At 43.1% G+C, this 25,884-nt stretch overlaps 1 protein-coding gene across 6 annotated transcripts in view; it reads right to left on the bottom strand.

Moving 5' to 3' along the window:
* Positions 1–20,799, bottom strand: part of ifngr2 (interferon gamma receptor 2) — a 100,477-nt gene extending 79,678 nt beyond the window's left edge. For 3 of the 6 annotated variants that reach the window (XM_088383309.1, XM_088383306.1, XM_088383310.1), the window contains exon 1: positions 20,539–20,798. Coding sequence is in view for 1 of the 6 variants with exons in the window: in XM_088383307.1 (XP_088239433.1) it covers positions 20,539–20,578 (40 nt within the window). In the remaining 5 variants the exon portion in view is untranslated. Of the gene's footprint in view, positions 1–20,538 lie in introns of all 6 variants that reach the window. The other 3 variants (XM_088383308.1, XM_088383305.1, XM_088383307.1) reach the window with 3 other exon arrangements.
* Between the last annotated feature and the right edge of the window lie 5,085 nt (positions 20,800–25,884).

Genomic DNA, 25,884 nt, shown 5'->3' with positions numbered 1-25,884 from the left:
GAAGCCACACAAAACAACGGCGGTGAGGGTACGCATTCTACGTCAGTGGTCACCAATCCCCGGGCCGCGGACCGGTACAGGTCCGTGGATCATTTGGTACCGGGCCGCACAAGAAAGAATAAATAGTTACATTATTTCTGTTTTATTTATCATCTGAGTCGGAGCGATCTTTTATTTAGAAAAATGACCGGATTTTCTCCTACATCTCGGTCACATGAACGCTAAATTTTAAGCCACAAGCTACCAAAATGAATAAAAACAAATATCTTTGAAAAGTTTCTTTGTGAAGGGGAAAAGGCCCAGTGAAGAAGAAGCGAAGCGAAGAAGGCGTTCTCGTGCAAGGTCTCCACCCACTTCAAGGACAGCAAGGACGCACGTAGCCTTTGGCGGGGCATTCAGACCATCACGGACTACAAGCCCGCGCCGAGGAGCTGTGAGGGCGACGTCCGTCTGCTGAACGATCTGAACCGCTTCTTTGCTCACTTCGACGCCCAGAACAGCACTTGCCCGCTGAAGACCACTCCCCCCCCACACGAGCAGCCCCTGCGCCTCTCTGTGTGTGGAGGGCGCTTGCCGCTATTGACACCCGTAAGGCGGCGGGCCCTGACAACATCCCGGGTCGAGCACTGAAGGACTGCGCTGGGGAGTTGTCGGGTGTCTTCACGGACATCTTTAACGTTTCCCTGCAGCAGGCCATCGTCCCCTCGTGTTTCAAGGCTGCTACCATCGTTCCTGTGCCGAAGAAACCTGCACCGTCCTGCTTCAATGACTACCGCCCTGTGGCGCTGACGCCCATCATCATGAAGTGCTTTGAGCGGCTGGTCATGGAGCACCTCAAGTCCGTTCTCCCCCCCACCATTGACCCTTTCCAGTTTGTGTACCGTGCCAAGCGGTCCTCTGAGGATGCCATCTGCTCTGCCCTCCACTCGGCCCTCACCCACCTGGAGAGAAAGGACTCATATGTGAGGTTGCTGTTTGTGGACTTCAGCTCTGCCTTCAACACCATTGTGCCGCAGCGACTCATCTCCAAACTCGACGAGCTGGGCCTCAGTACCTCCCTCTGCAACTGGCTACTGGACTTCCTCTGTCAGAGGCCTCAGGTGGTGCGTGTTGGCGACAAAATCTCCGCCAGCATCACGCTGAGCACGGGGGCCCCCCAGGGCTGCGTGCTCAGTCCATTGCTCTTCACCCTGCTGACACATGACTGCTCTGCGACCTACAGCGACAACCGCATAGTGAAGTTTGCTGACGACACGACTCTGGTGGGTCTCATCACGAAGGGCGATGAGACTCGGTACAGGTCGGAAGTTGACCTTCTGACCACGTGGTGCAGGGACAACAACCTCCTGCTGAACGTCAATAAGACAAAGGAAATCATTGTTGACTTCCGGAAGGGTCACACAACACACCTGCCGCTTATCATCGACGGTGCTGTGGTGGAGAGGGTGAGCTGCACCAAGTTCCTGGGGGTGCACATCAGTGAGGACCTCTCCTGGTCCGCAAACACCTCGTCACTGGCAAAGAAAGCTCAGCGCCGCCTGTACTTCCTGCGGAAGCTCAGGCGTGCATGTGCTCCTCAGGCAGTCCTGTCTACATTCTACCGTGGCACCATTGAGAGCGTCCTCACCAGTTGCATCGCTGTCTGGGGTGGTAACTGCACTGAACAGAACTTGAAGGCCCTGCAGCGCATAGTGAATACGGCTAGTAAGATTATTGGTGCTTCGCTCCCCTCCCTGAAGGACATTTACACCTCCCATCTCGCCCGCAGGGCAACCTCGATTGCCAGAGATGTGAGTCACCCGGCTCACTCTTTGTTTGACCTTCTGCCTTCTGGGAAGAGGTACAGGAGCCTGCGCTCCCGCACCACCAGACTCGCCAACAGCGTCTTTCTCCAGGCTGTTAGGGCCCTGAACTCGCTACCCCCTTCTGCGTAGCGTGCGGCACTGTTGCGCTATTTTCGGGAATGTCTGCTGTACGCGCACTTGCTCCTTTTTTTTCTGCTCCTCTTATTTATTTGTTTATTGTTGTGTTATCTATTCATTATTTATTCAGCACGCTTTTGTTGTACTTGTTTACTTGTTTGTCTGTTGTGAGCCATGTCTTGTCACCGTGGGATAGGGGGGAACGAAATTTCGGTTTCTTTGTGTGTCTTTGGCATGTGGAGAAATTGAAAATAAAGCTGACTTTGACTTTGACTTTGATGAGAAAGAACAAGAGCCGACGACTTCCAAGAAAAAGAAAGCCGCAACAGACAATACCAGGAGTCCTACTTAAAATATGGCTTTATCGCGACAGGTAACTCTCACGCACTAAGCCCACTCTGCATAATACGCGGTGGCCAGCTCTCCAATGAGGCAATGAAGCCCTCAAAACTGCTTCGCCACGTGGAGAGCAATCACCCCAAACTAAAAGACAAGTCCTCGGAGTATTTTAAAAGAAAAAAAAAAACAGGAACACGAAGAACAGAAGAAATTACTGAGGGGCACCACATCAGCAAATGCGAGAGCACTGAGAGCATCATACTTAGTGGCTAGCCATATTGCTAAGGCTAAGAAGCCATTCACCATTGATGAAGAATTAATCCTGCCCGCCACGAAAGACATTTGTCGTGAAGTTCTAGGAGAGACTGCGGTTAAAAAGATAGCACAGGTGCCTCTGTCGGCTAGCACCGTGAGTCGGTGCATTGAAGAAATAGCTGAAGACATTGAGACACAATTGTTGGAGAGGATTAATACATCACCATGGTACGCACTCCAGGTTGACGAGTCTACAGATGATACCAGCAAGGCAATACTACTTGTTTATGTGCGATATCTTTATTAGGAGGATGTGCTCGAGGATACTTTATGTGCACTATCATTGCCAACCAAAACCACAGCCACAGAACTATTCAAGTCGATGGATGGTTACATTTCAGGAAAACTGAAATGGTCCTTTTGTGTCGGCATATATATACTGCAGCGATGACCGGATGGCTGTCTGGATTAATTGTTCGGATCAAGGAGGTTGCACTTGAGTGTGAATCTACGCATTGTGTCATTCACAGGGAAATGCTGGCTAGCTGAAAAATGCCACTGGAATATAACAGCGTATTGAATGATGTCGTTAAAGTTATGTATTAACTACATCAAAGCACACAACCTTAACTTGTGCCTGTTTGAACAGTTTTGTGAGGAGATGGACGCGGAGCACCAACGCCTCTTATACACAAAAATAACATGGTTATCCCGAGGGAAATCGCTAGCCAGAGTGTTTGAATTACGAAAGCCGCTGCAGAGATTTCTGTCTGAGAAAAAGTCACCGCTGGCAGCACATTTCATTGACAAGGAATGGGTCGCAAAAATAGCTTACTTGTGCAACATATCCAACCTGCTCAATGAACTTAATTTGTCACTTTGGGGGAAAATGACAACTGTCTTCAAGTTGGCAGATAAAGTAGCTGCATTTAAAGCCAAACTGGATTTGTGTGGACGGCGCGTGAACAGAGGCATATTGGACATGTTTCAAACATTGGCGGAGATTTTGGGTGAGACTGAGCCTGAGCCTTCATTCTCCCAGCTGGTGCATGATCACCTGTCTTTGCTTTTAAAAGAGTTCGAGAGGTACTTTCCAACCACAAAAGACCCACAAAATGGCAAGGAATGGATCCGCGACCCTTTGTCAACAGACCAGGTGAATCCAGCATGTCTATGTAAGAAGAAGATCAACTGCTGGAGATCGCAAATGACGGCGGACTATTATGTTCGAGACAACAACTCTGCCGGTGTTCTGGATTAAAATCATGGCAGAGTATCCTGAGATCGCCACAGCAGCACTGAAAACCCTTCTGCCATTTCCGACATCCTATCTGTGTGAAGAGGGATTTTCTGCAGTAACAGCAACCAAAACAAAACTACGGAGTAGACTGGACTTCGGGTGTCATTATCTTCCATTACACCGAGATGGGACCGTCTCGTTGCAGAAAAACAAGCTCAGGGCTCCCATTGAGTCATCGTAACAGTGAGTTAAAATTTTCCTGCACTATATATTTATTTTTGTGTTGTATCTGTACCTTATTTGTTCATTCATGTTTAAACGTTATCATAGCGACCAGAGTCAAAGAGTGTTAATGGCAGAGTGGATGTTACTTGTTTGCGCGATGTTACGACGCTGCTAGTAAAGTTGCATTGGATTTGTTTTTGTGCCAGTCGTATCATTTTATTTTGTTGTATTTATTCGCCACAGCTTAAAGGCCCGTAGGCCCTAAGAAGAGGCTACAACTTCCAAGAAAAAGAAAGCCGGATTAAAATCAATGCAGAATATCCCGAGATCGCCACAAAAGCAATGAAAACCCTGCTTCCCTTTCCAACAAAATTTTTGTTTATGAAGATGGGATTGTCTGCCGTTACAGCGACCAAAACAAAGCTACGGAGCAGATACTCAATGGTGAGTTTAATTTTTATGCGCTTTGTATTTTTTATGCCAGTCCTATCGTGATATTTAATCGTATTTATATACCGTATTTGCCGGTGTATTGGTCGACCTTTTTCGATCCAAAATCGACCGAAAAAAATCGACCTCGACTTATACACCGAGTCATAAAATTTAACTTCGTATTCATCGCTTCAAATGTGATGGTAACCAAGGCCGTTTCTCATGCATCTCATTGTGCGTGGGTGTGCGTCCGTCAGGCTCATCAAACAGCGAGAAACTGAATCATTATAAAGTGTTCGGCACATTAACACGCATCCTCAGCAACAATTTCAAATATTCTCACCTCAATAACGGACATCGAAAGCCAGGCAGCAACGATGACTGCTAGGGGGAAGTACTGGGTATTGAGCGAATGTGCGAGTCATAGCGCGTCAAGCAACGACAATAACTGCCGGTACGTAAACATTCAATCGCCATGTCTGAATGAATGTCGTTGGCACTTAGAAAATATTCGCCAAACTTGGCCGGACTTCCAGGGGAAGAGGCCGAATTTTCCCTTGTGGTGGCCGACACGGGGAACCAGCCGAGGCGGACACTTTACGGCGGTTGAGTCGTTCGCACTTTGAAAATATTTGCCAAACTTGGCCAGACTTCCAGGGGAAGAGACCGAATTTTCACTTGTTCTGGCCGACATGGGGAACCAGCCGAGGCGGACTCTAAGTTGGCACTTAGAAAATTTGAACCGGGCGGCGTGCGCAAGTGCGCGGCCCGCTGGAAGTCGAATGAGGCTCCGCGATTTCATCCGCGGTGCTTATAAAGTGCCGATCCGCCGGCCGGAGCTATTTTTGGCCACCCGGCGCGTGCGCACGGCCTCACGGATGTGCCGGGCGGCGTGCACGAGCTCGCCGGCTGCTGGAAGTCGAATGAGGCTCTGCGATCTCCTCCGCGGTGCTTATAAAGAGCCGATCCGCTCGGCGGGAGCTATTTCCGGCCACTTGGCGCGTGTGCACGGCCTCCCGGTGGTGCCGGACGGCGTGCGCGAGTGCGCTGGCCGCTGGAAGTCGAATGAGGCTCCGCGATCTCCTCCGCGATGCTTCTAAAGTGCCGATCCGCTCGGCTTGGAGCTATTTCCGGCCTCCCGGTGGTGCCGGGCGGCGTGCGCGAGCTCGCCGGCCGCTGGAAGTCGAATGAGGCTCTGCGATCTCCTCTGCGGTGCTTATAAACAGCCGATCCGCTCGGCTGGAGCTATTTCCGACCACTGCGCATGCGCCCGGCCTCCCGGAATTTGAACACATTTCGTCAATAAATTTCGCATATTTCTGATTGAATTTTGAAGTTTAATATAATGCAACAATTGAGCTCGACTTATACAAAGGATATATCATAAAATCGTAAATTTCCGTCGAATTTTAGGGGGTTGACTTATACACCGAGTTGACTTATACACCGGCAAATACGGTATTTATTATAAATGTATTATTTAATTATATGAATGTATTTATTTATATAAAGGCCCCTCCGCGAAAATATTTCTGACATGTAACCGGTCCGTGGCGCAAAAAAGGTTGGGACCACTGCTCTACGTGACGTCAAGTCCTCTGATCGTTTTTTTTTTGTGGTCCCGATCTACGTCGCAGTAGCCACTCAAAACAATGGTGGCTAAGGTACGTACTCCTCTACGTGTTACGTATAGTCGTCTGATTGTTCTGTTTGTCCTGATCTACGTCAATGCCTGTATATTACGGAAGCCGCACAAAAACACTTTACAGATTTTTTAAATTTGGTCCACACAAAAGGCGCACCTTCATAAAAGGGCACCTTTGTTTTTTGAGAAAATTAAAGGCATTTATGTACCCCCTTTGGTCGTGAAAATACGGTAAAAACTGAGACGCACTACCGCACATAAGTCCTAGATCAGGGGTGCCCGATACATCGATCGCGGTCGACCAGTCGAGCCAGGGGTGGGCAATTAATTTTTACAAGGGGCCACATGAAAAACCTGAGTTGTGTCAGAGGGCCACACCTACGATAACTTAAACCTGCTCAATTTTCTTCCATTGTAAAATGCACTAAATTATTTACTTTAAATAGCTGGTACTGGTAATTAGAAGAATACAATTATTCTGTTTATATTTATATTAAGCTATGTGAAATTGTGGTGTATAGGTCAAATAAAAAAAACAATCAATCAGTACAATTTATTCTTTTCCTCAAATGACAAAGCCGCTGCATCTATGGGTGTGAAGTTTGATAAAAAGTCCTTGTTGGGCTTGCAGTTTTGCTAGGAATGCATCAGCCTCTGATGCGCGCTGTTTATCAGACAAATGTATTTTTTTCTCATGCTTGGTCGTGTAGTGGCGACTCAAATTATATTCTTTAAACACAGCGACCTGTGTACCACAAATCAGGCACACAGCTTTACCTTTCATTTCTGTAAAGAAATACTTGGCAGTCCATGTCTTGTTGAAAACACGGCGCTCCTTGTCAACTTTTCTTTTCTGAGGGTCAGCACACATTTCTCGGGCAGCATTACTTCGCACTGTTCACCTTTACGCACAGCTCACATACACGTACGCTACACGGAAGTGCGACGCCTTTCAAAATAAAAGCAAAACAGTTGTCTTGCACGCACGACAGATTTTTTTTGTTTTGTTTTAAATTAAGTTGTAATCAAATATAATTTACGATTGGGCGGGCCGGACAGGGACGCAAAAAGGGCCAGATGTGGCCCGTGGGCCGTATTTTGCCCAGGTCCGGCACCCACTACTGGTCGATCGTGTGACATTAAAATGTTTTTGTTTGTTTTTCGCACTTGACGCGTGCGGAAACAACGGCGCTAACAACTCAACGCTAGCGCTCGCAAGTTCCCTCCAACTGTCAGATCCACTTAGCGATTCCTCGGATTTCTTTCCCCAAGTCGCCCACTTGCTTCTGGTGCTGGGCGAGCTGTGAGGCATGGGAACGCACTGCGGCGCACAGGTGCTCCGACTCTGCCGAGTCCATGACTGGCCAGTGTGTACTGTCAGGCAGGGGACAAGACGGAGGACTCGGATGCAGAGTCGTTTCTTTCTGGGATTTATTCCAGCAAGCACACTGAGCAAAAGTACAAATCAAATCGCCTCTTGCGAGGGACAACACGTGGCAAAAAGTACAAACAAAAGGTGTCGCACTGAGGCGAGTCAAAAGGCTAAAAGTACAAATCAAAACGCCTCTTACGAGGGAAAACACGTAGCACAAAGTACCAACTAAAGGAGTCGCACTGGGGCGAGACAAAAGGAGGGTTCTTACAGAGAGTTCGGACATCAAGGGATCGCTGGTGGTCGGGACGAGGCAAGACACACTGGCACAAGACAAGGGGAAGACACGGACTAAATACACACAAAAGGGCGGGGACACAGGTGATGACAATTAGTGTCGATTACGCAGGTGCACACAATCAGGATCAGGGAAGACAAGACAACCAAACACCGAGGACGGAAACACGAACTGAAAAGGAAGGGATGACAAAATAAAACCGGAAGTAAAGTTACGACAATTGACGAGACAAAAAAACGAAAAAATAAACGCGACCGCATGACACAGACAGCTAAACCACCGGAATGCTTCTTTCACCACTGGCATGGAAATTTCTCTGTCCACCCCCTTTCCCTCCGCAAAAGATTATTTAATGAGATTGGGAATATTTATGATGACAAGAGGAGCCACCTCGCAGGAGAACATGCAAAACAGTTATGCTTCTTGCATGACAACCTGCCATTCTTAACCTGGGAGTACTGAGATTTTTTTTAATTTTTGATGATGTAAAGTTTTGATGAGCAAGTTATCAATAATAAAATTACAGTCAGAAGTTGTTGACTAGTATTCTGGTTTGAAACAGGTTAATATGGTAATACAAATTTAAACCCCAGTCTTTGTAAAAAGCTTTTTGTACATTTGATTTTTAGAAATCAATAGACCAATATAATAAAAGCTGAATAAAACATACACATACGTAACTGCACAGCCTAAATTCTGATTTGTATAGAGCAGTGGTTCTTAACCTGGGTTCAATCAAACCTAGGGGTTCGGTGAGTCGGTCTCAGTGGTTCGGCAGAGCCTCCACTGCGGAGGTCTGAACATACCTGATTTATCGTGTAAATTTGTGATGACACATATCTGAACTGGTCTCACAAAGACAACAGCAGAAGACACACTGATTTGCAAGTGTGTAATTTGTTGTGAGTTCATACATTGTGTTGGTTTTGTTCTTTGAACAAGGTGATGTTAATGCAAGGCTCATTTTGAGCACCAGTAAAAAACATTGATGTCTTGAATTTGAATTATTATTATTTTTTTCACTAAAGAGGGGTTCGGCGAATGAGCATATGAAACTAGTGGGTTTTGGTACTTCCAACAACGTTAAGAACCACTGGTATGATGATGGAATCTCCTGTCGATCCGCCGGATGAGTAGACTAGCAGTTATTTCTGCACGTCTTACCAGTACAAAGATTGTTTTAGGTGCCAAGCGGCCATGCCGTCTCCTTGCCACCCTCTCGCCTTCAGAGGGTCGTTTGCCCAGCAGGTGCAGGTACTGCCACATGCAGGGCGGCCCAAGAAAGTGCAGCTTTACAGTATCCCCAATCCAACCCTTAAATGCTGAGTGTCAAGCAGGGAGGCATCGGGTTCCATTTTTTTATAGTCTTTGGTATGAGTCGGCCGGGGATCGAACCCACGACCTCCCAGTCTCAGGGCGGACACTCATACCACAAGGCCACTGAACTGGTATACCACTGATATAGAGCTGTTGCTGTTCATTGTGGTAACTCGGGACTGAGAGGTGAGAGAGAAACAATGAAAACACACCATTGTGATGTATCCATTTGAAGGTGTTTTCTACAGGTTCATTTTGTTCACTGTCCTCTTGTTCTGGGTCAGATTCTGGCTCGAACATGTGTGGTTTTATGGATAAGTCTTCTTCTGTTGACATCTTTTAATCAATTAAAAAAGTTTGTGCTACGAAGCAAGATAACTGTGCCTAACTGTAACAAATTACAAATATGTCGACCGGAAAGGGAGGCGCACATCTTGCGGCCTGGAGGGGGCGGGGTGTGAAGTATCTCTTGCATTAAAAGAGACCGCACTAAAACAGCTTGCTCTGAGCCGCACCTCAGAACAAGTAGAAAAGAGAGACCTGTGATAGAATCAAAACGAGGAATTCAGACAAAAGCATCGCTGTTCCACTTTATACAGACCACAACTGAATGTGTAAAACGCAAAACAGTAGAATTTATTACCGTGATATGTGGGCTTTGAGAGTTTTCACTGTTGGTTTTTTTTGTTACCCTCAAGTAAAATATTTTTATATGAAACCTTAACAAGTCTCTTGCTCAACTTTGTTACCCCGCTCATTTGGGACCTAGAACTGATCCATCACTAAGATAGTGAACATGTACTGGCAATTCATTTGTTGCACATGCATGCAGTCGTTTATAGGGTAACAACAATTGGCCGCCCCAAGCATTTCAGGTGCTGACCCCTTGACAGAGGTCTCGTGATGGGTTTGCATATACCTACGTATTGAAGGAATGGGGTCGAAATACAAAAAGTCCGGCCTAGCTACAAAAACAGATATGAAAGGCCCAGCGCTGTATTGTACTTTCCTGAAAACAGAGCTTTCTGAACAAGAAGTGTGATTGAACTCAACCAACCTGTGTAAGTCTAATTTCTGCTTCAGTGTCTTAGCATTTTCCTAAATCTGAAGAAATCAAACGAGCACGCAGTGAGTAAATTGGATAACAGGTGATTGGCAATGGCTTTTGCCGTGAGGCGCAGATAGCGCGCTCCCTAAATTGTGGACAAAATCCAACAAATGGTGACCATCCGACGTGATTTCTTCAGAGGGAAGAGTGCATGCTCCAGGAAAGGATTCTTCCTTCTCCGCTCTTGCTCAACAATATTGCAGTCTGATCAGCACAAAAGGTAAGGGGGAACCTTTTTCTTTCTCCCAGTTTAGCAATGTTGTGGAGTGAAAGCGGAATACTAAATTAATAATTTCAGCTCTGTGTTCAGGAAGGGTTGTTGTGGTGAGGACTTCGTCTGATCAACGAAGGGCGCTCACACCGTAGGGAACTTGTGGGATGCCAATGGCTAGCATGTGGGCACCAGAGTGGCCTCAATAGTAGACGCTTGGGGACTGTGCGCACTGTCGCCTAAGGTCAGGGTCGATTGGATCGGCCAGGCCACCGATACGAGTCGGGGACTCGTGAAAGAAAAAAATCAAACAAAAAAAAACAGGTGAAGGCGTCGCTGATATAGCAGGATAGATGCCGGAGTGGCCTCAGTAGCAGACGCTTAGGGACTTTTTACGGTTGCCGAAGGTCAGGGTCGATTGGATTGGACAGGCCACCAATACAAGTCGGGGACTCGTGAGAAAAAAGAAAAAAAAAAAAACAGGTGAAGGCGTCGCTGACATAGCAGGACGGATGCCGGAGTGGCCTCAGTCATAGACGCTTAGGGACTTTGTACGGTTGCCTAAGGTCAGGGTCGATTGGATCGGCCAGGCCACCGATACGAGTCAGGGACTCGTGAAAGAAAAAAACACACAAATAAAAAAAAAAAAAACAGGTGAAGGCGTCGCTGACATAGCAGGACGGATGCCGGAGTGGCTTCAGTAGTAGACGCTTAGGGACTTTGTACGGTTGCCTAAGGTCAGGGTCGATTGGATCAGCCAGGCCACAGATACGAGTCGGGGACTCGTGAAAAAGAAAAAAAGAACAGGTGAAGGCGTCGCTGATATAGCAGGACGGATGCCGGAGTGGCCTCAGTAGTAGACGCTTAGGGACTTTGTACTGTTGCCTAAGGTCAGGGTCGATTGGATCGGCCAGGCCACCAATACGAGTCGGGGACTCGTGAAAAAGAAAAAGAAAAAGAAAAAAAAAAAGGTGAAAGCATCGCTGATATAGCAGGACGAATGCCTGGCGACCTCAATAGTGCGACCTTAGAGACTTATATTGTTGTCTAGGGCGAAGGGTAACTGGGTTAACCAGGTCGCTACATAATTGTTGAAGTGTGTCTATGTTGATATTGTGTGGAAAGCAGGCATGGCTGTCAGATGGGACAGCGACGCAGCTGGAGAAGTGAGTGGTAAGTTGTGGTGCTGCTGTTCAGGGGATGGAAGTGACGATTTGTGGTTCATGAAGAACAATAAGGTGATTTGTATAAAATTGATGATTTTTTTTTATTATTTGGCATGTGAGTTGGAGTCAGAAAAATGACTTAACAAGAATTTGATAAAGAATGTATATATATATTTAGCATGAAGGTTGTATCCCACTGTGTGGTGGGGTTAAACTGTAACCATTTTTGTTTTCAAAAGGGTGCGGCTCTAAAGTTTGGGCCAAACGGTCAGGTGGGCACAAATGCATATTTAGGACAGAGGTGGGGGGTTGCATTGTGTGATGTGGTGGTGGCGAGGCTCTTCGCACTTCAGCTGCCCCCCCTCCCACTTGTCATCGGCTGGGAAGATTGTCATGTCTATGTTGTGGGCCTGTGTGTTATCTATGTTTGTCTTTGTGTATCAGTTCATTGTAAAGGATGGAATTGGGTTAAATTGGTGCACGAAAACGGCGTGCTAGACAAGGGTTTATCAGATTTGCATTGGTAAATGTAAAAATTAGAAATTATAGAATAATCTGAGGGTTGTGGGCAGAAACTGGTCCAACGAGGAGAGTGCCCAGCCCTCAGAAAAAATGTGAGAGTAAGAGAGAACATACATTGTAGAATTGGATCAAATTAAATTGTGATTGCAGATGTTACATTTTGGAGGAATTTTTGATCGATCAGGACAGTAGACTATACAAGGTGGTTACATGTAAAAATAAGTCAAAGATTTGAATAACTTAGAGTTAAAAACAACAAATAAAAACGAAATTGCAAGGGGGCATTTTTAATTAAAAGAACACCAAGTATTAAGTAGGGGGCATTCGTGATTGGGATTAAATTAAGGATAAAATTAGGTCAATGATTAGAAATCAATGGTGCTCTACACAAAAAGGCTAAAATTTTAATGAGGAAATATTTGGAGTACTGTGTTGGTCTACATAGGTCATGGACCTAGTTTATTTGGTTTTGATTGTGGTTTGGGTTTATTTTGTTTATTGTTAGGTTTTCCTTGTGTTTTTGGGTTAGGGTTCAGGTGTTCCTTGTTATTCTCTTATCCCCTGCATTGTAAATGTCTTCTTTATGCAGGCTAGGAATTTAGTGAGGAGATAATTGATGGGGGTTAATAATTGTCCAAATTCTAGTCACATGTTTTGAGGGACCACAGCAACAACATTATATTTAATTTGCAGGCCATTATTTAGTATGTGATGACAGTGTCTAGATAAGTAGACTGTTCTATCAAAAAATGTGAGAGTGAAGGAGGAGGTTTGATTTGTAATCTGGCATTTGGGTGCCACTTTGAAGAGTCTGTGCAGGAGCATAGATTGTTATTGTTTGTTTTAAAAGATATATTTCACAGTTTATCTCGGTGCAGTAAGGATATAGCAATTTTGAAAGACTTAAAATTAAAAGAAAAATTACATTTTAATTCTGAACTATGACTGCTAACATCAGGATGGAAAATAAATACATAAATAAATACTGGCTGAAATGTGGCATGTGTTGTAAATTGGGCAAGGAGACATTCACTTTCAAGCACTATCATTTAACGCTGCTGACAACAATAACTTATGAGATGGTAAATCAAGGAGGAGTGTCATAGTAGGAACACAGGCGCTGTATGACCTATAGATTGAACAATAACATTCACCGCATATACAACCATATTGGTAGATTGTTAAATTACATTACAGTTTATTACAAAGGATTTCGGAACTTTATTTGATGATAAACACTGGAACGAGGATTTTAGCCGTGTTAATGGGTAAGGTGGATGGATTACTCAGAAAAGAAAAAAAAAAGCATTTGATAAGGGCGGCTTGATAGTAAGATGATGAGTGTGCGCAACTGATAGGATACAAAATGTTAATAGCAAGATTTGGGGTGTAAGGAACAAATACTACACAGGAAGACTGATAACACGAAGATAGTTTTGTGAAATTTGTGTCCCAGTGTGTTCTGCCCTAGCACGTGGCACAAGTCCTGAACTGAGTCCTTGTACTCCACTGGCTGCCTCAAAATCAACAGAGGACTGTCCCTGGTCATGAGACACCTTTGACCTTTGGGAGAACAACGGGAACTATTATCATGCTTGAAGGGGCAAGCACAGTTCTTCACAGGACAAGAACCATACAGTTGGTGGAATACACACAGTTGCAGATCAAAAAGAAAATGGACTGAAAGAACAGAGACAACATGGACGCATTTGAGAATGGTGGACGATCCAGCCCTGAATCATCATCATGAGAATCTAAGAGGAGAGGCTGCTAAAGACTTGCACGAGGCACCTGAAGTCAAACCGCACACATTGCTAAAGACTGCTGAAGCATTACAAAGTTGGTGGAGTGTGGGACAAAAGGGATGGAAGTGTGTTTGGGTGCTGGGGCTGACATAACTGAGGAGTTTTGATAAAAGAGGGAATAATAAGGCTGCTTATTGACACTGAAACGGGGATAAAAAACAAATAGATATGTACAGTGAAGATGCACTAATAATAACATCATATGACAGCGTGATCAGAAACTTTGCAAAGTGGACGTTGTCCGATAGAAATTAAATCATTTGAATCATAATTTTTTATATGTAACATAGCATTTCGAAGACATGATTAATCTAATTGAAATAATGAAATTTTATAATTGGACCAGTGAAAATTTGGATTCGGGCAACAGAAGGCTGAATTGCTCAACATAATTGACCTTTATCAAAACGACAGAATTTAATTACACATCAATTGCGACTGATTTATAGGATGCATATTTGAGCTTGAAGGGGTGAGGGGCCATAGGAAATTTGGAATTCTGGATAGTCAGCAAAATAGTAATACAGGGCACTACTTAATTAAAAAAGAATACAGTAGGGCTTTGAATAACAAATACATTGACATGACCCTTGCGACAATTGATTTAAATGTCAATTTATGATAGGCACTTGGGGTTAGGATTAACAATGCATCCATCCATCCATTACTGGTGCGGCTTGTCCTTACGAGGGTCACAGAGGATTAACAATAATAACTAGAATTTGTCATTTCTGTAGAAATTGTGTGTGAAGGCGAAGAGGCTGAATAAAAATTCGGGGAATGCTACAAGATTATGTTTAAATTTGGAACGTGTTGAATTGGTCAGAAAATTGATGAAAATATAGAAAGAATTTTGTAAAATTGGGCGTGAATTTTAAAGTTGAAAATTTGAAATTTTTCACAAGCGGGAAGTTTTGGAATAGGTAGGCATACAATGAACAGTTAAATTGAAATGGGTTGAGTCAGTGGGGAAAAAAAAGAAGAAAAAAGGAAAACTAGAAGAAATTAGAAGGGAAAAATGAAATTTTCCAAAATTTTACCGCAATGTAGGAAGTGAGGATGTGAAATTTGAATCTAGGAAGTGAAAGAAGATGAACTGAAGGTATTGTGTGGAAGTGGATAAGGGATCTTGGAGGTGCCATGAAGAATGGATGGTGAAATATTGGATTGGGGTTTCTGAATTTCTCAGGGACCGTGAATGTTTAGAATATTTGGCATGGGTATGTGGAGTGTGTTGGGAGTGGAATGAAGTGAATCAGATGGGTTACGTGGAAGTGGTTAAGCTATGAATAAATAAATACATAAAAAGAGGCAGAAGAATGCAGAAGAAGTTGCATAATAAAGTCAAGGCAAGTGAAGTTTATTTATATAGCCCACAAGCAAGTCTCAAAGGGCTTCAAATGTACAAAAATTGACAATTTAAAGTACAGGAACAATAAGTGTGTGGGCCACAATGATGATCATGACAGCAAAAATATTTCTAATTGGTTTTGATAGGTACAAATGGGGAACGTGGAAGGTTTTCAAAATTTGTGATATAGAGTAACTCCATTATCAAGAGTAAGCATTTCTTTTTAGTTCTAAGAATTGGCATCAACAAAAATGAGAACGATAATCTTCAAGGTGATAGTATAAGTGGCAGGAGGAAGCTGTGTATATTGTTTTTTTTAAACATTATTTTTAGTATTATTTTTTAGGAGGGTCAGGAATGCTTGTGAGTAGATGAATGAAGGAACAAGGTAACAGTAAAAGTGAGTGCTCTATAAATTTTTGGTTCTTTGCCAGACGTAGTAAAGGCAAATGTGCTTTTGGGAGTTTGCAAACATTTTTTAAGGTTGTGTTAAACTTATAATCATATTAATATCTAGTATTGGAGTGCTCGTGTGGATTGGTGGGGGCCGAGGAATGTGCAGGCAAACTGCATGAACTTGTTTTCTTCGAAGTGTTGTGGAATAGGCCCGGATAGGGAGTACCGGAGGAGACCGTCTCAAGGTCGGTGAGGAACGAGAACAACAGCACGTCTATGAGACCGGCCTTCGAGGGGAAAACCCAACCGTCTGACCTCAGCGACACCTGGACCGGGGAGGAGATGGCCATCGACCAATCATCTCACAATATTTTGCATGCTTTAATATTCATATTGTGTTTCTTTAAAACTGGGCAACCCGGAAGAATGCGTCGTCTTTTGGTGGTCACAAAAACGCACGAGTTTTAGTGTGAGGGACCCGGGACCCAGGCCTGTATTAGTGCGCTTTGTCAGGAATAAACAATTGGTAAATTTGGTCTGATTGATCTACTGGTCTTCTCTTTGACAGAACGAACTCGCAAAATTTTTAGGTGCGCCAGTGTGTGGATTAGGACATAGCAATTTATGTGTTAAGTGTTGATCGCAATTTGGAGTCAGATCAATAACTAGAATCCGTAACCTAACAGTAGTTATTTGGAGGGATGAATTTAAACAGAGCAAAATGGAACTGTTTAGTGGAAGAAATATGGGAAGGTGGAAATATTGAAGTTACAGCTCAACACAAAGTGTCAAATAGTGTAAGTGTGAGATATGAGAAAACTAAATGGGGAGTTAAATCATGTTCCAGCATTATGCATATTGGCAAACGATGAGAGGACAGGAGACCAGACAATTAGATATTTATTTTGGATTTAAAATAAAAAAAGGGACATTTTAATTGAAGAGAAAATTTTGCGTAGGGAGGGTTCCTTTTACAATTTAATATTGTATGTTTTTATGTGTGTGTTGTGGGATGACAGTTTGTCTGTAATGGTGTATGAATGTCAAGTCTGTACTTGTGGTGTGGTGTTTGTGTATTGTGAATGGTTAACATGATTCAAGGTTGGGGTGATGTGATCACAGCAGAGGATAACATTTGTTAGAGATTTGCTCACTCCAACTTATTTTGCAAGAACCACACGGGAGACAAGTAAGTCCTTTTAGACACCTGCAGGTGGAGAGTCCATTCGTCGCTGTGCGTGCAGCGATGTTCGAATAGAGCTCTGAACTCTCCTTCCTGCAAGAGGATATTTATTAAGAGAAACAGAGTGGGGGTATGAGTGGGCTGAATAGAAAGCCCTTGTCCTCTAGTCTAAACATCTCAGGGGATGTTTTACGACCTTGTGATAAGGAGGACAAGGTAAGGTATTTATTACCTGTTGCATTCCAACATAATCCTATGATAAAGATAACCTGGAAAACCATAACAACATTCCTCTCAAATGAAAAATATAAAGATACTACAGATTTGAAAAAGCAAGATTGATCAGGGCTAATTTTGGACTAAATATGGGTTTAGGATTATTCTGGGGCACCATTGACAACAAAAGACTTCAATGGAGAGGGCCCATTTCAAGATTATGACTAGACGTGACTATACAAGCATTGACAATCAAGACTTTGAGCCAAGACAGAGTATGACAACAACTCTGGACTTACCTGACAGTGTGACGAAATGTATGTGTATGTATGTGACGGAATTTGTGATGACTTGCTTTGTTTTGATGTTTTACCTAATTGTATTGCAGCCTCTAACAGCAACCCAGGGAGCAGATTGTGCTTTATTTGTTAAACTCGTGTTTACTTTGCAGGTTGTCAACTGCAGTCTTGGAGAATTTTGTGTCATGTCTGTGAACATGCATTAACAACTAACCCCTTAATTTTCATAATGAGTTTGTAAATGTGATCATTTTCAGGACAGGCTCGGCAGGTTCCACTTTTCAATTTCATACGAGTGACATGCGCCCGGGTGTGGATTATTTTTTGTTCATCATTATGAATTTTATTTTTTGGTATTATGAATGTTTATTGTGCGGAGAGCTGCATGCACAGCTACAGGAGGGTGATGGCTTTTGTTCGTACAGCCATGTGAGATGCTGCCAGTCGAGTTTCAGGGACTGAGAATTGGTGATTCTAAGCCAGGATGGCATCTGGAGGTACACCGAAGTCCAGCTAGCGATGGGTTTGTTACCATGGGCATTGTTATTTTTACTTTTTAACCATAGTGACACATTTTTTAGAATGTGTCAAAAGGGGAGGGAAAAAAACAAAAAACAAAGGGGGGCATTGTGAGACTTTAAGTGTTTTCAGATATGAAGTCTTCAACATGCTAGACGGAGGAGAAGAAGCAGCTCGGCAGAAATGAAGTGAATGGGAGACAACATCGTGAAATGGAGCCAAAGCCTGGTAACAAGTGTGGAGAGTTTTAAAATAGCTTATAATAAATTGTAGACCTTTACAAGATAGGATCAAATAGGTGGGAGAGTATTAAATGAAAAAAAATTGGAACAATAACATACAGACTAGAAACGAATCAGGAACAGGTGGATAACTTACGCAATCGTTTCCATATCTTTCTGTCCTGTTACACCAACCATCTGCATGTCCTGCAACATCTTCATCTCTGCCACACTCTCCATTATTTTGGCCAGTAGAGATTTCCAAGCCTCGCTTCTAACATTCTTTCCCATAACTTCATGCTTTGCTTAATCAACATAACACCTCTGTAGCTACTACAGTTCTGCGCATCGCCGTGGCCTGAAATAAAAAATAGGAGTCAGCACCTTTCCAGGAATCTTCTCGCTTTTTAAGAATCTCCCCTGCCACCTCTCCTTGATAGTTCCATGGTGTCACTGGAATGTCGTCTAGGCCAATTGCCTTTCCACTCTCCATCTTCTACAAATGTCTGGGTATGAATTTTATCGATATTTATTTTTCCCACTCATTGGCGGCCCCACAGAGGGACTTGAAGCGGCTCCACAGAGGGACATGGTGTGCCAACAGAGGGACCCTGGTGGTATAAATGGTTTTGGTGACCTCAGTTAAACTGAGGTCAACAGAGAGAGTGAAAGAATGGGGTCGAAATACAAAAAGTCCTGCCTAGCTACAAAAACAGATATGCTCAAACCTCATTGAATAAAGTACATAAGCAGACAAGTATGTTCACATATTAAATAAATAAAAGAAACATTTTAAGCATGTAATTATACCTACACACCAAATCAATAAAGAAGACATAACTAGACATTTTTGATAAGTGGTAATGAGAAAGGTTTTTATAACTTTATGATCTGATATATATACTTCTGAGCACTTTGAAATAACAAATGTTTTTTGATATATTGCCTGAATAGCTTAATGACCCTTAAGGAACTGTTTAATGCATGCCTGATGATTTTCTAAATCACGGACACTGCCAAAGTCGTCTAAAAATGTTCAGTACCTACTTGATTGTATCTTATGTTTTGACTAATCCTAGACGCCAGTTTTTGATAACTACTGAATGTTCTGGACAGAGGGAAATATTTTGCCTAACAAAGAAAAGATATGGTTGAAAGCATGATTAAACTAAGAATATGATGACGTAAGCAAGTACATGGAGATCAAAAGAACAAACTTTGCATAGTCAGGGAACAGTAATAGATTAATGATGTCACAGCCAAAAGCTCACATAATTTCGTACAAAATGACAAAATTGAAAGAATGATGAAATAATTAGGCGAGACAGTGTATGTGCAAGAATGGAGGAGAATGTTTACAGGAAGGTCACTTGGAGATAAAACCAGCAGGTGCCAGAGGGAGACAGCCCAGCCAAAGATGATCGTCAAGGCAGAAAGACAGAAAGGAAAACAGCCCCCACACATCGAATCGCCCATAATCAGCGCCCAACCCCACGGAACCAGCTCTCACCGAACCAGCACCCACTCTCATGGAATCAGACTCTCCTGCGAACTTGCCCTGCCCCAAAGACTAATCACCCATCAAACTCGGCCCACACTGGCATGTGCAACTGAATATAAGCTGACCAAAGAACCTTGAACATTGCCTTTTCTGAATGGAGACTTTCCGCTCTTGAAAGGCCCAGCGCTGTATTTTACTTTCCTGAAAACAGAGCTTTCTGAACAAGAAGTGTGATTGAACTCAACCAACCTGTGTAAATCTAATTTCTGCTTCAGTGTCTTAGCATTTTCCTAAATCTGAAGTAATCAAACGAGCACGCAGTGAGTAAATTGGATAACAGGTGATTAGCAATGGCTTTTGCCGTGAGGCGCAGATAGTGCGCTCCCTAAATTGTGGACAAAATCCAACAGTATCATTCAGAACCGTTTGTCGTTTTGTTCTCACGCATACACAGATGATCTGCGAGTTGCTTATTGATGTCCATGTATACTTTGTTTTGCTTTAAAACACAAAAATGGATATGCTTTCTTGAAGAACTTAGAAAATAAGACATTTCAGTGTTCACAAATATTCACAATCATTCACAATCAGAGGGTTTGTACTTGTGCAATATTTTTCCTGACAAGTTGTGTGTGTGTGTGTGTGTGTGTGTGTGTGTGTGTGTGTGTGTGTGTGTGTGTGTGTGTGTGTGTGTGTGTGTGTGTGTGTGTGTGTGTGTGTGTTTAATGTCATCATTGGGCAATTAGCAGGCTACTTAAATGTTACTGTTAACCTGTGTGACGTTTTGGTTATTTACTTCTCTTGCTACTAGGAACAGGAGCTGCTGAATGCGAAAGAATGAATATTGGCTCTACGTATACACTGTACACTTCTGCAATGAAGGGTACACCCCGACCCAAATAACGTTTAACTCATTGAGTACGAGTTCCTTAACGTTTTACAAATAATGGCACGTTAAAAATATAGAGCAGAATTTGGTAAATGTTGGCACTTACCTTGCGCGACGAAGTGAAAGCATATTAGGAGGAAAGCCATTTTGACTGCATCATTTCATGCCGCCAAAAGATTCCAAAACCTGTTAAACTATCTTAATCAATTGAATTTGTAAGACATCTGGGGTGGGGGCAAAGGTAAATTCGGCATCTAACAAACCCCCTACTCTCACGCGCTCTCTCTAGCTCTCTCTCTCTCTCTCTTTCGCTTTCTCTCGCTCTCTGACCACCTTCAAACAACTTTTACCGTGCACTACCGCCGTCTTCAGATAGGAATGCGGATGAGGCTACGGCTGATCACTCCCGCCGTGTCTAGATTATTTCCCGTACGAGTCAAAAGTTCCAAAATCCAAAATTAAGTAAAAGTGCAACTAAAACCGAACATAAATTTAAAAGTAATTTAAATCTGTGTAAATTAATATACAATTATTTTGTATAATAATGGTTATTATGGTTTTTATTTCGATGTTTATTTTGATATTTATTATTTAATTTGTACTTGTTTCTCTTTTATTTAGTATTGTGTTTTGATGTTCTTAATTGGATATTTTTGGGTTAAATTTTCAATCCTGTTTGTTTGTATTACTTTTAATTCCCACTTTTACTTTTTAATTTTAACAGATTTTGTCCTGAAATACAGAAGGAAATGTTATTCAAATGAGGGTGCAATCTTGGGCAGATCCAGTGTAGGTACCAGACCTATTCGCGTATTCACATTGGCTCGGGGCCTGGGCCTTTTGATGACGTCGCACTAGATGACTGGCTGGAAGACAGTATGATTTAAGATTGTGGTTGGTCTGTTTTGCGGATATGGGAATTTTTTTTGAACATCTGTGTCAAACATACAATATATGACAATAGCGTGTATCATAATAAAATACTAAATACATACAATACACAGTGTACACTGTGGCAGAAGTGAGGAACACATCTTTATTCCATGACTGTCTGCCAACAACTGTGGCTAGATCAGAGATGGGCAAACCTTTTGACTTGCGGCCCGAATCGGGTTCTAAATTTTGACCGGGGGACCGAACCAGGAGCATATGGATGTAGTGTTTGTGTTAAGTAATAGGAATGACATGTAAAGGTCATTGCATAAAAGGATTTCACTTCTAGTAGGCAGTAAAGCATGGATAATCAAAAATAGCTTTTTGAAAACAATTGCATTTATTAACAGCATTAAAAAAAGATTTTACCCCAAAACTACTATCAGTGACTCATTAAATAAGACACTGTTATTATGAATAATATTTCCATCACTTCAGCGCCTGCAGGTCAGATTTATGAAAGATGTTTATCTAATGAGGCGAAATCACATCAAACGGCAAACATTCTGACCAAATACATCATCTTGAAGAATCAGTGAAAATACGTACATCTAAATAGAGTAATAAAGAAATCAATAGTATTTATTGTTGGTCTCCCTTTTTTGCAAGTGCATCATGGTCTGGAGTAAAATTTGTTGTGGTAATTCTTAGGATAGAGCCGAGGTGTCAGTCCGTTTACCTAGATCTGTGACGGGCTTTGTTGACATTCATGTGGCTGAACGTCTACTCACACACGCAGGTGGAGCCAAATTGTCCAGTCCTTTTTAATATTCGGCACTCATTGTCAACCTTTCTTTTCCTCGGGGCACTCATTTTAATGGGAGGATTCCAGGGGACGGTTTGTGGGTGGCATTAGCGTAAAACTGAATCTGAAAGCTCAGCGCGCGAATAACGAGAATGCTGACGTCACAGCCCACACTCGAAATTCGGCACTGATGGAAATAGAGCGCAGAGTGCGCGGGGTCCCTACTACTTAGTACGTAAACGCAATTGTGAGTGTGCACCGAGCTTTCTGACATGGCTTTCGGGAGTAAATGTGTGGGCGGGCTCTTTCTCATCTACTGGGGAAACATAGTAATTGTAGAGAAAATGACCCAAAAAATGTTTAATGATAAAAAGAATTCAGATTTTGCGGGCCAGATTAAACGGCCACGTGGGCCGGATGTGGCCCGCGGGCCATCGGCGAGACACAGGTTTATTTATTTTTTTTTTTTCCATGTTTTTTGTCACACACATACACATGCTGGGGAGGGTCAGCATCGATGTCGTTGGTGCCACTTCTTGTGGGCGTAACTTCTTTGCAAGAACCACGTGAGACAGTTGTTGTTGCTGTTGTTGGGGGCGTGACCCATCTGTCAAATCTGACAGGAGGGTCACGCCCTCGTAGTAACAACTGATGAAAAGACGTGTCTCACACACACTGTTAGGGTTGATAGATTAGTTTCATCCTATGCTTATGTTGGAATGTAACCTGTAATAATTAACCAAACTTGTCCTGTCTTAAAGTAGTAGAACAAAGTGCTAAGATCCTTTGAACTGACTGACCAGCTGCAGAGGAAACTATCTAAGTTGTTCTGTTTCCCCCAACGTCGTAAAAGACCCCCTGCTATGCTTTGAACAGAGGCCAGGGGCTTCAACCCCATCCTGTCCACTCTCACCCCCACCCTGCTTTCTCTCAAAAACTCTCTTGCAAGAATCCAAAGTTAGACTTCGTTCAATCATCGTTGTATGCACAGCGACGAACGAGCTCTCCACTTGCAAGTGTTCAAAAGGCATACTGTCTCGTGTGGTTCTTGCAAAATAAGTTGAGAGAGTTGAGTTAAGTTGAGTTGCAAAATGAGTGAGCACCACTCTAATATTTTGGTGCCGTGACCCGGATCCCTCACATACCCAGTGCTGGTGGACGGAGGACGACGTGCTGCATTGTCGCCAAGCCAGCGTCCATTAGGAGGACCTGGAAAAGAAAGACCTGGGAAGAAAATTCTTCGCTGGGCCAGCATCTTAGGTCTGCCTTCGTCTGACAACAGTGGATTGACGGGATCCGGAAGTGCAACGAACCAGGGGACAAGTAAGTAAAAGCCCTAAAGTAAAAGATGTGAAACGCGTAAAAGTAAAAGTGCACAGGAAAATATACAAGTAAATAGGCAGGACAGAAGATCTTAAGTCTTGTGGAAGGAGGGGGTGTTGTAGAGTCCCCCTCCGCATAAAGTGGCTCTTCTGGAGCAGTGGGTCTCAAACTGTTTTATATACTTTTGTAAAATCTCACGTAGCCCCTAGAGTACCTCCGTGTACCCCAATTTGACAACCACTGTTCTAAAAAGCACTACTTCGCGTTGGCAGGGCCGGGTAACAGGACTGGTGTCTTTAGTTCCCAGGGAAGGAGGGGATGTTGTAGAGTCCCCCTCCGGATGAAGCAGCTCTTTTTTTAAAAGAGGACTTCGCGTAGGCAGGGATAAAAACTTGTGTGGTTGAGAGAGTGACTGGGAGGATAAATTGACTAAAAAGCAGTTCTAGCATTTATCCACGGCAATAACACAGGCTAGAAATTTGTTGAAAGGTTAATTTAAACCTGCATTGAGGATCCTCAAAGAAAAAAAATTGAAAAAAAATTGTAAAAACTAAAATACCAAATTAAGATGGGAAATAAAAACGGTAAATCTCTAGCTCTTGAAGGAGATGAAAAGTACATAGCGAGTAGATTTTCTAATTTTATGCAATATATGCCAAAGTGAAAGAAAAAGTATGGAGTACAGGGAAAGTTGAAATGTGGAACGTAGTGGTAGAAATTTTGGAGGAGAGTGTGGCTAGGAAGCCAAAGGGATTGAGAAAGGAAAGAAAAGAGAGAAGTGCATTGTGCTAGAGTGTGGTTGAAAGCTTCACAAGAGAGAAGAGAACAAATTCAAAAGACAAAAAATAGAAAGATAAAAAGTGATGAGGCAGACATTCAATTAAGATTTGAAAAAGAATTCAGGTTACACAGTGGCATCCCATTTAATGATGCAGCTGAGAGTGCTTATCAGCAACATCTTAAAAATGCACTACTCACTGGTTTCCCCCCTGAATTAGGCAACTGGGTGAGGAAACAATTGGTGGAAGCGGACACTGCCTGTGTCACAACAACCATGCAGTGGGCCAGAGACGCTGACAAAGTGATTGACAAAGGCAAAAGTTCTGATGAATTTCATCTAGATGATGATGATAATGATCTAGATGAAGATACAACCGTCTTCTTCCAAAGTTCCCAAAGGGGCAGAGGAAGAGTCAGAGGCCAACAAGGTCGGAAGCCACCATTCAAATCAAAACCCCCATCAGATTCAGACAACTGTTGGAACTGTGGGAAACATGGACATTGGTCAAGAGAGTGTCGTTATGTAAAACAAAACCAATCAAAGGGTGGAGGAAGAGGCAGAGAAAAAGTCAAATTTTCAGCATGACAAGGTTCCTCCCTTTGGCCGCTCATGCTCCTACAGAGAAAGAAATAATAGATGTCCATACAGCATGAGACATTCTGAGCGCATTAACCCTTGTATAATGTTGAGAAAACAATACATTTATTATGTCGCGGGTCATTTTAACCCGTGTTGTGTTAATCCACTCAAAACAGTCATAAAATGAAGTTAAACCATTAAGAACTTTATTTTAGATTATACAAACATTCAGAAGAGATGAGAAGTAGAGATATACAATTCCAACACTATATTATTTTTCCTGACTGTTCCCAACATAGTCAGTCATCTCCAAAACCACACGCATTTCTTGATTCTTCTCAGGTCTCCCTCCAGGTGGCTTTCTAGTATATACTTGCAGGTTCCACACTGTTGGATTTTGGTCCACAATTTGGGAAGCGCGATATCCGCGCCTCACGGCAAAAGCCACAGCCAATCACCTGTTATCCAATTTACTCACCGCATGCTCGTTTTATTTCTTCGGTTTTAGGAAAAGGCTAAGACACCGAAACAAAATTTAGACTTACACGGGTTGGTTAAGTTCAATCACAATTCTTGTTAAGAAAGCTCTGTTTTCAGGAAAGTACAATACAGCCCTGGGCCTTTCGTGCGACCGTGCTCAAGAGCAGAACGTCTCTTTTCTGAAAAAGGCAACGTTCAAGGTTCTTTGGTCAGCTTATATTTAGTTGCACATGCCAGTGTGGGCCGAGTTTGATGGGTGTTGAGTCAGGGGGTGTGGCAAGTTCGCAGGAGACTTTGATTCCATGGGAGTGGGTGGTGGTTCGGTGAGAGCTGGTTCCATGGGGGTGGGTGCTGATTATGGACTATTCGGTGTGTGTGGGGGCTGTTGTTTTCCATCTCGTGTTTCGGCCTTGGCGATCACCTTTGGCCGGATTCTTGGTTGTTTTCCTCCTGCCGCTCTTCCTCTGGCACCTCTACCGGTTTTATCTCCAAGTGTCCTTCCTGTAAACCATTCTTGCACATACATCCACTTCGCTCACTGTCGCACACCGCCCATTCATCATTCTTTCAATTTTGTCATTTTGTACGGAATTATGTGAGCTTTTGGCTGT

Source organism: Syngnathus floridae, chromosome 8 (genome assembly GCF_059516105.1).
Source record: "Syngnathus floridae isolate MCC-2025c chromosome 8, RoL_Sflo_1.0, whole genome shotgun sequence".
Taxonomy (NCBI): Eukaryota; Metazoa; Chordata; class Actinopteri; order Syngnathiformes; family Syngnathidae; genus Syngnathus; species Syngnathus floridae.
Note: the sequence above shows the minus strand (reverse complement) of the source record. Positions and strands in the feature narration are given on the sequence as shown.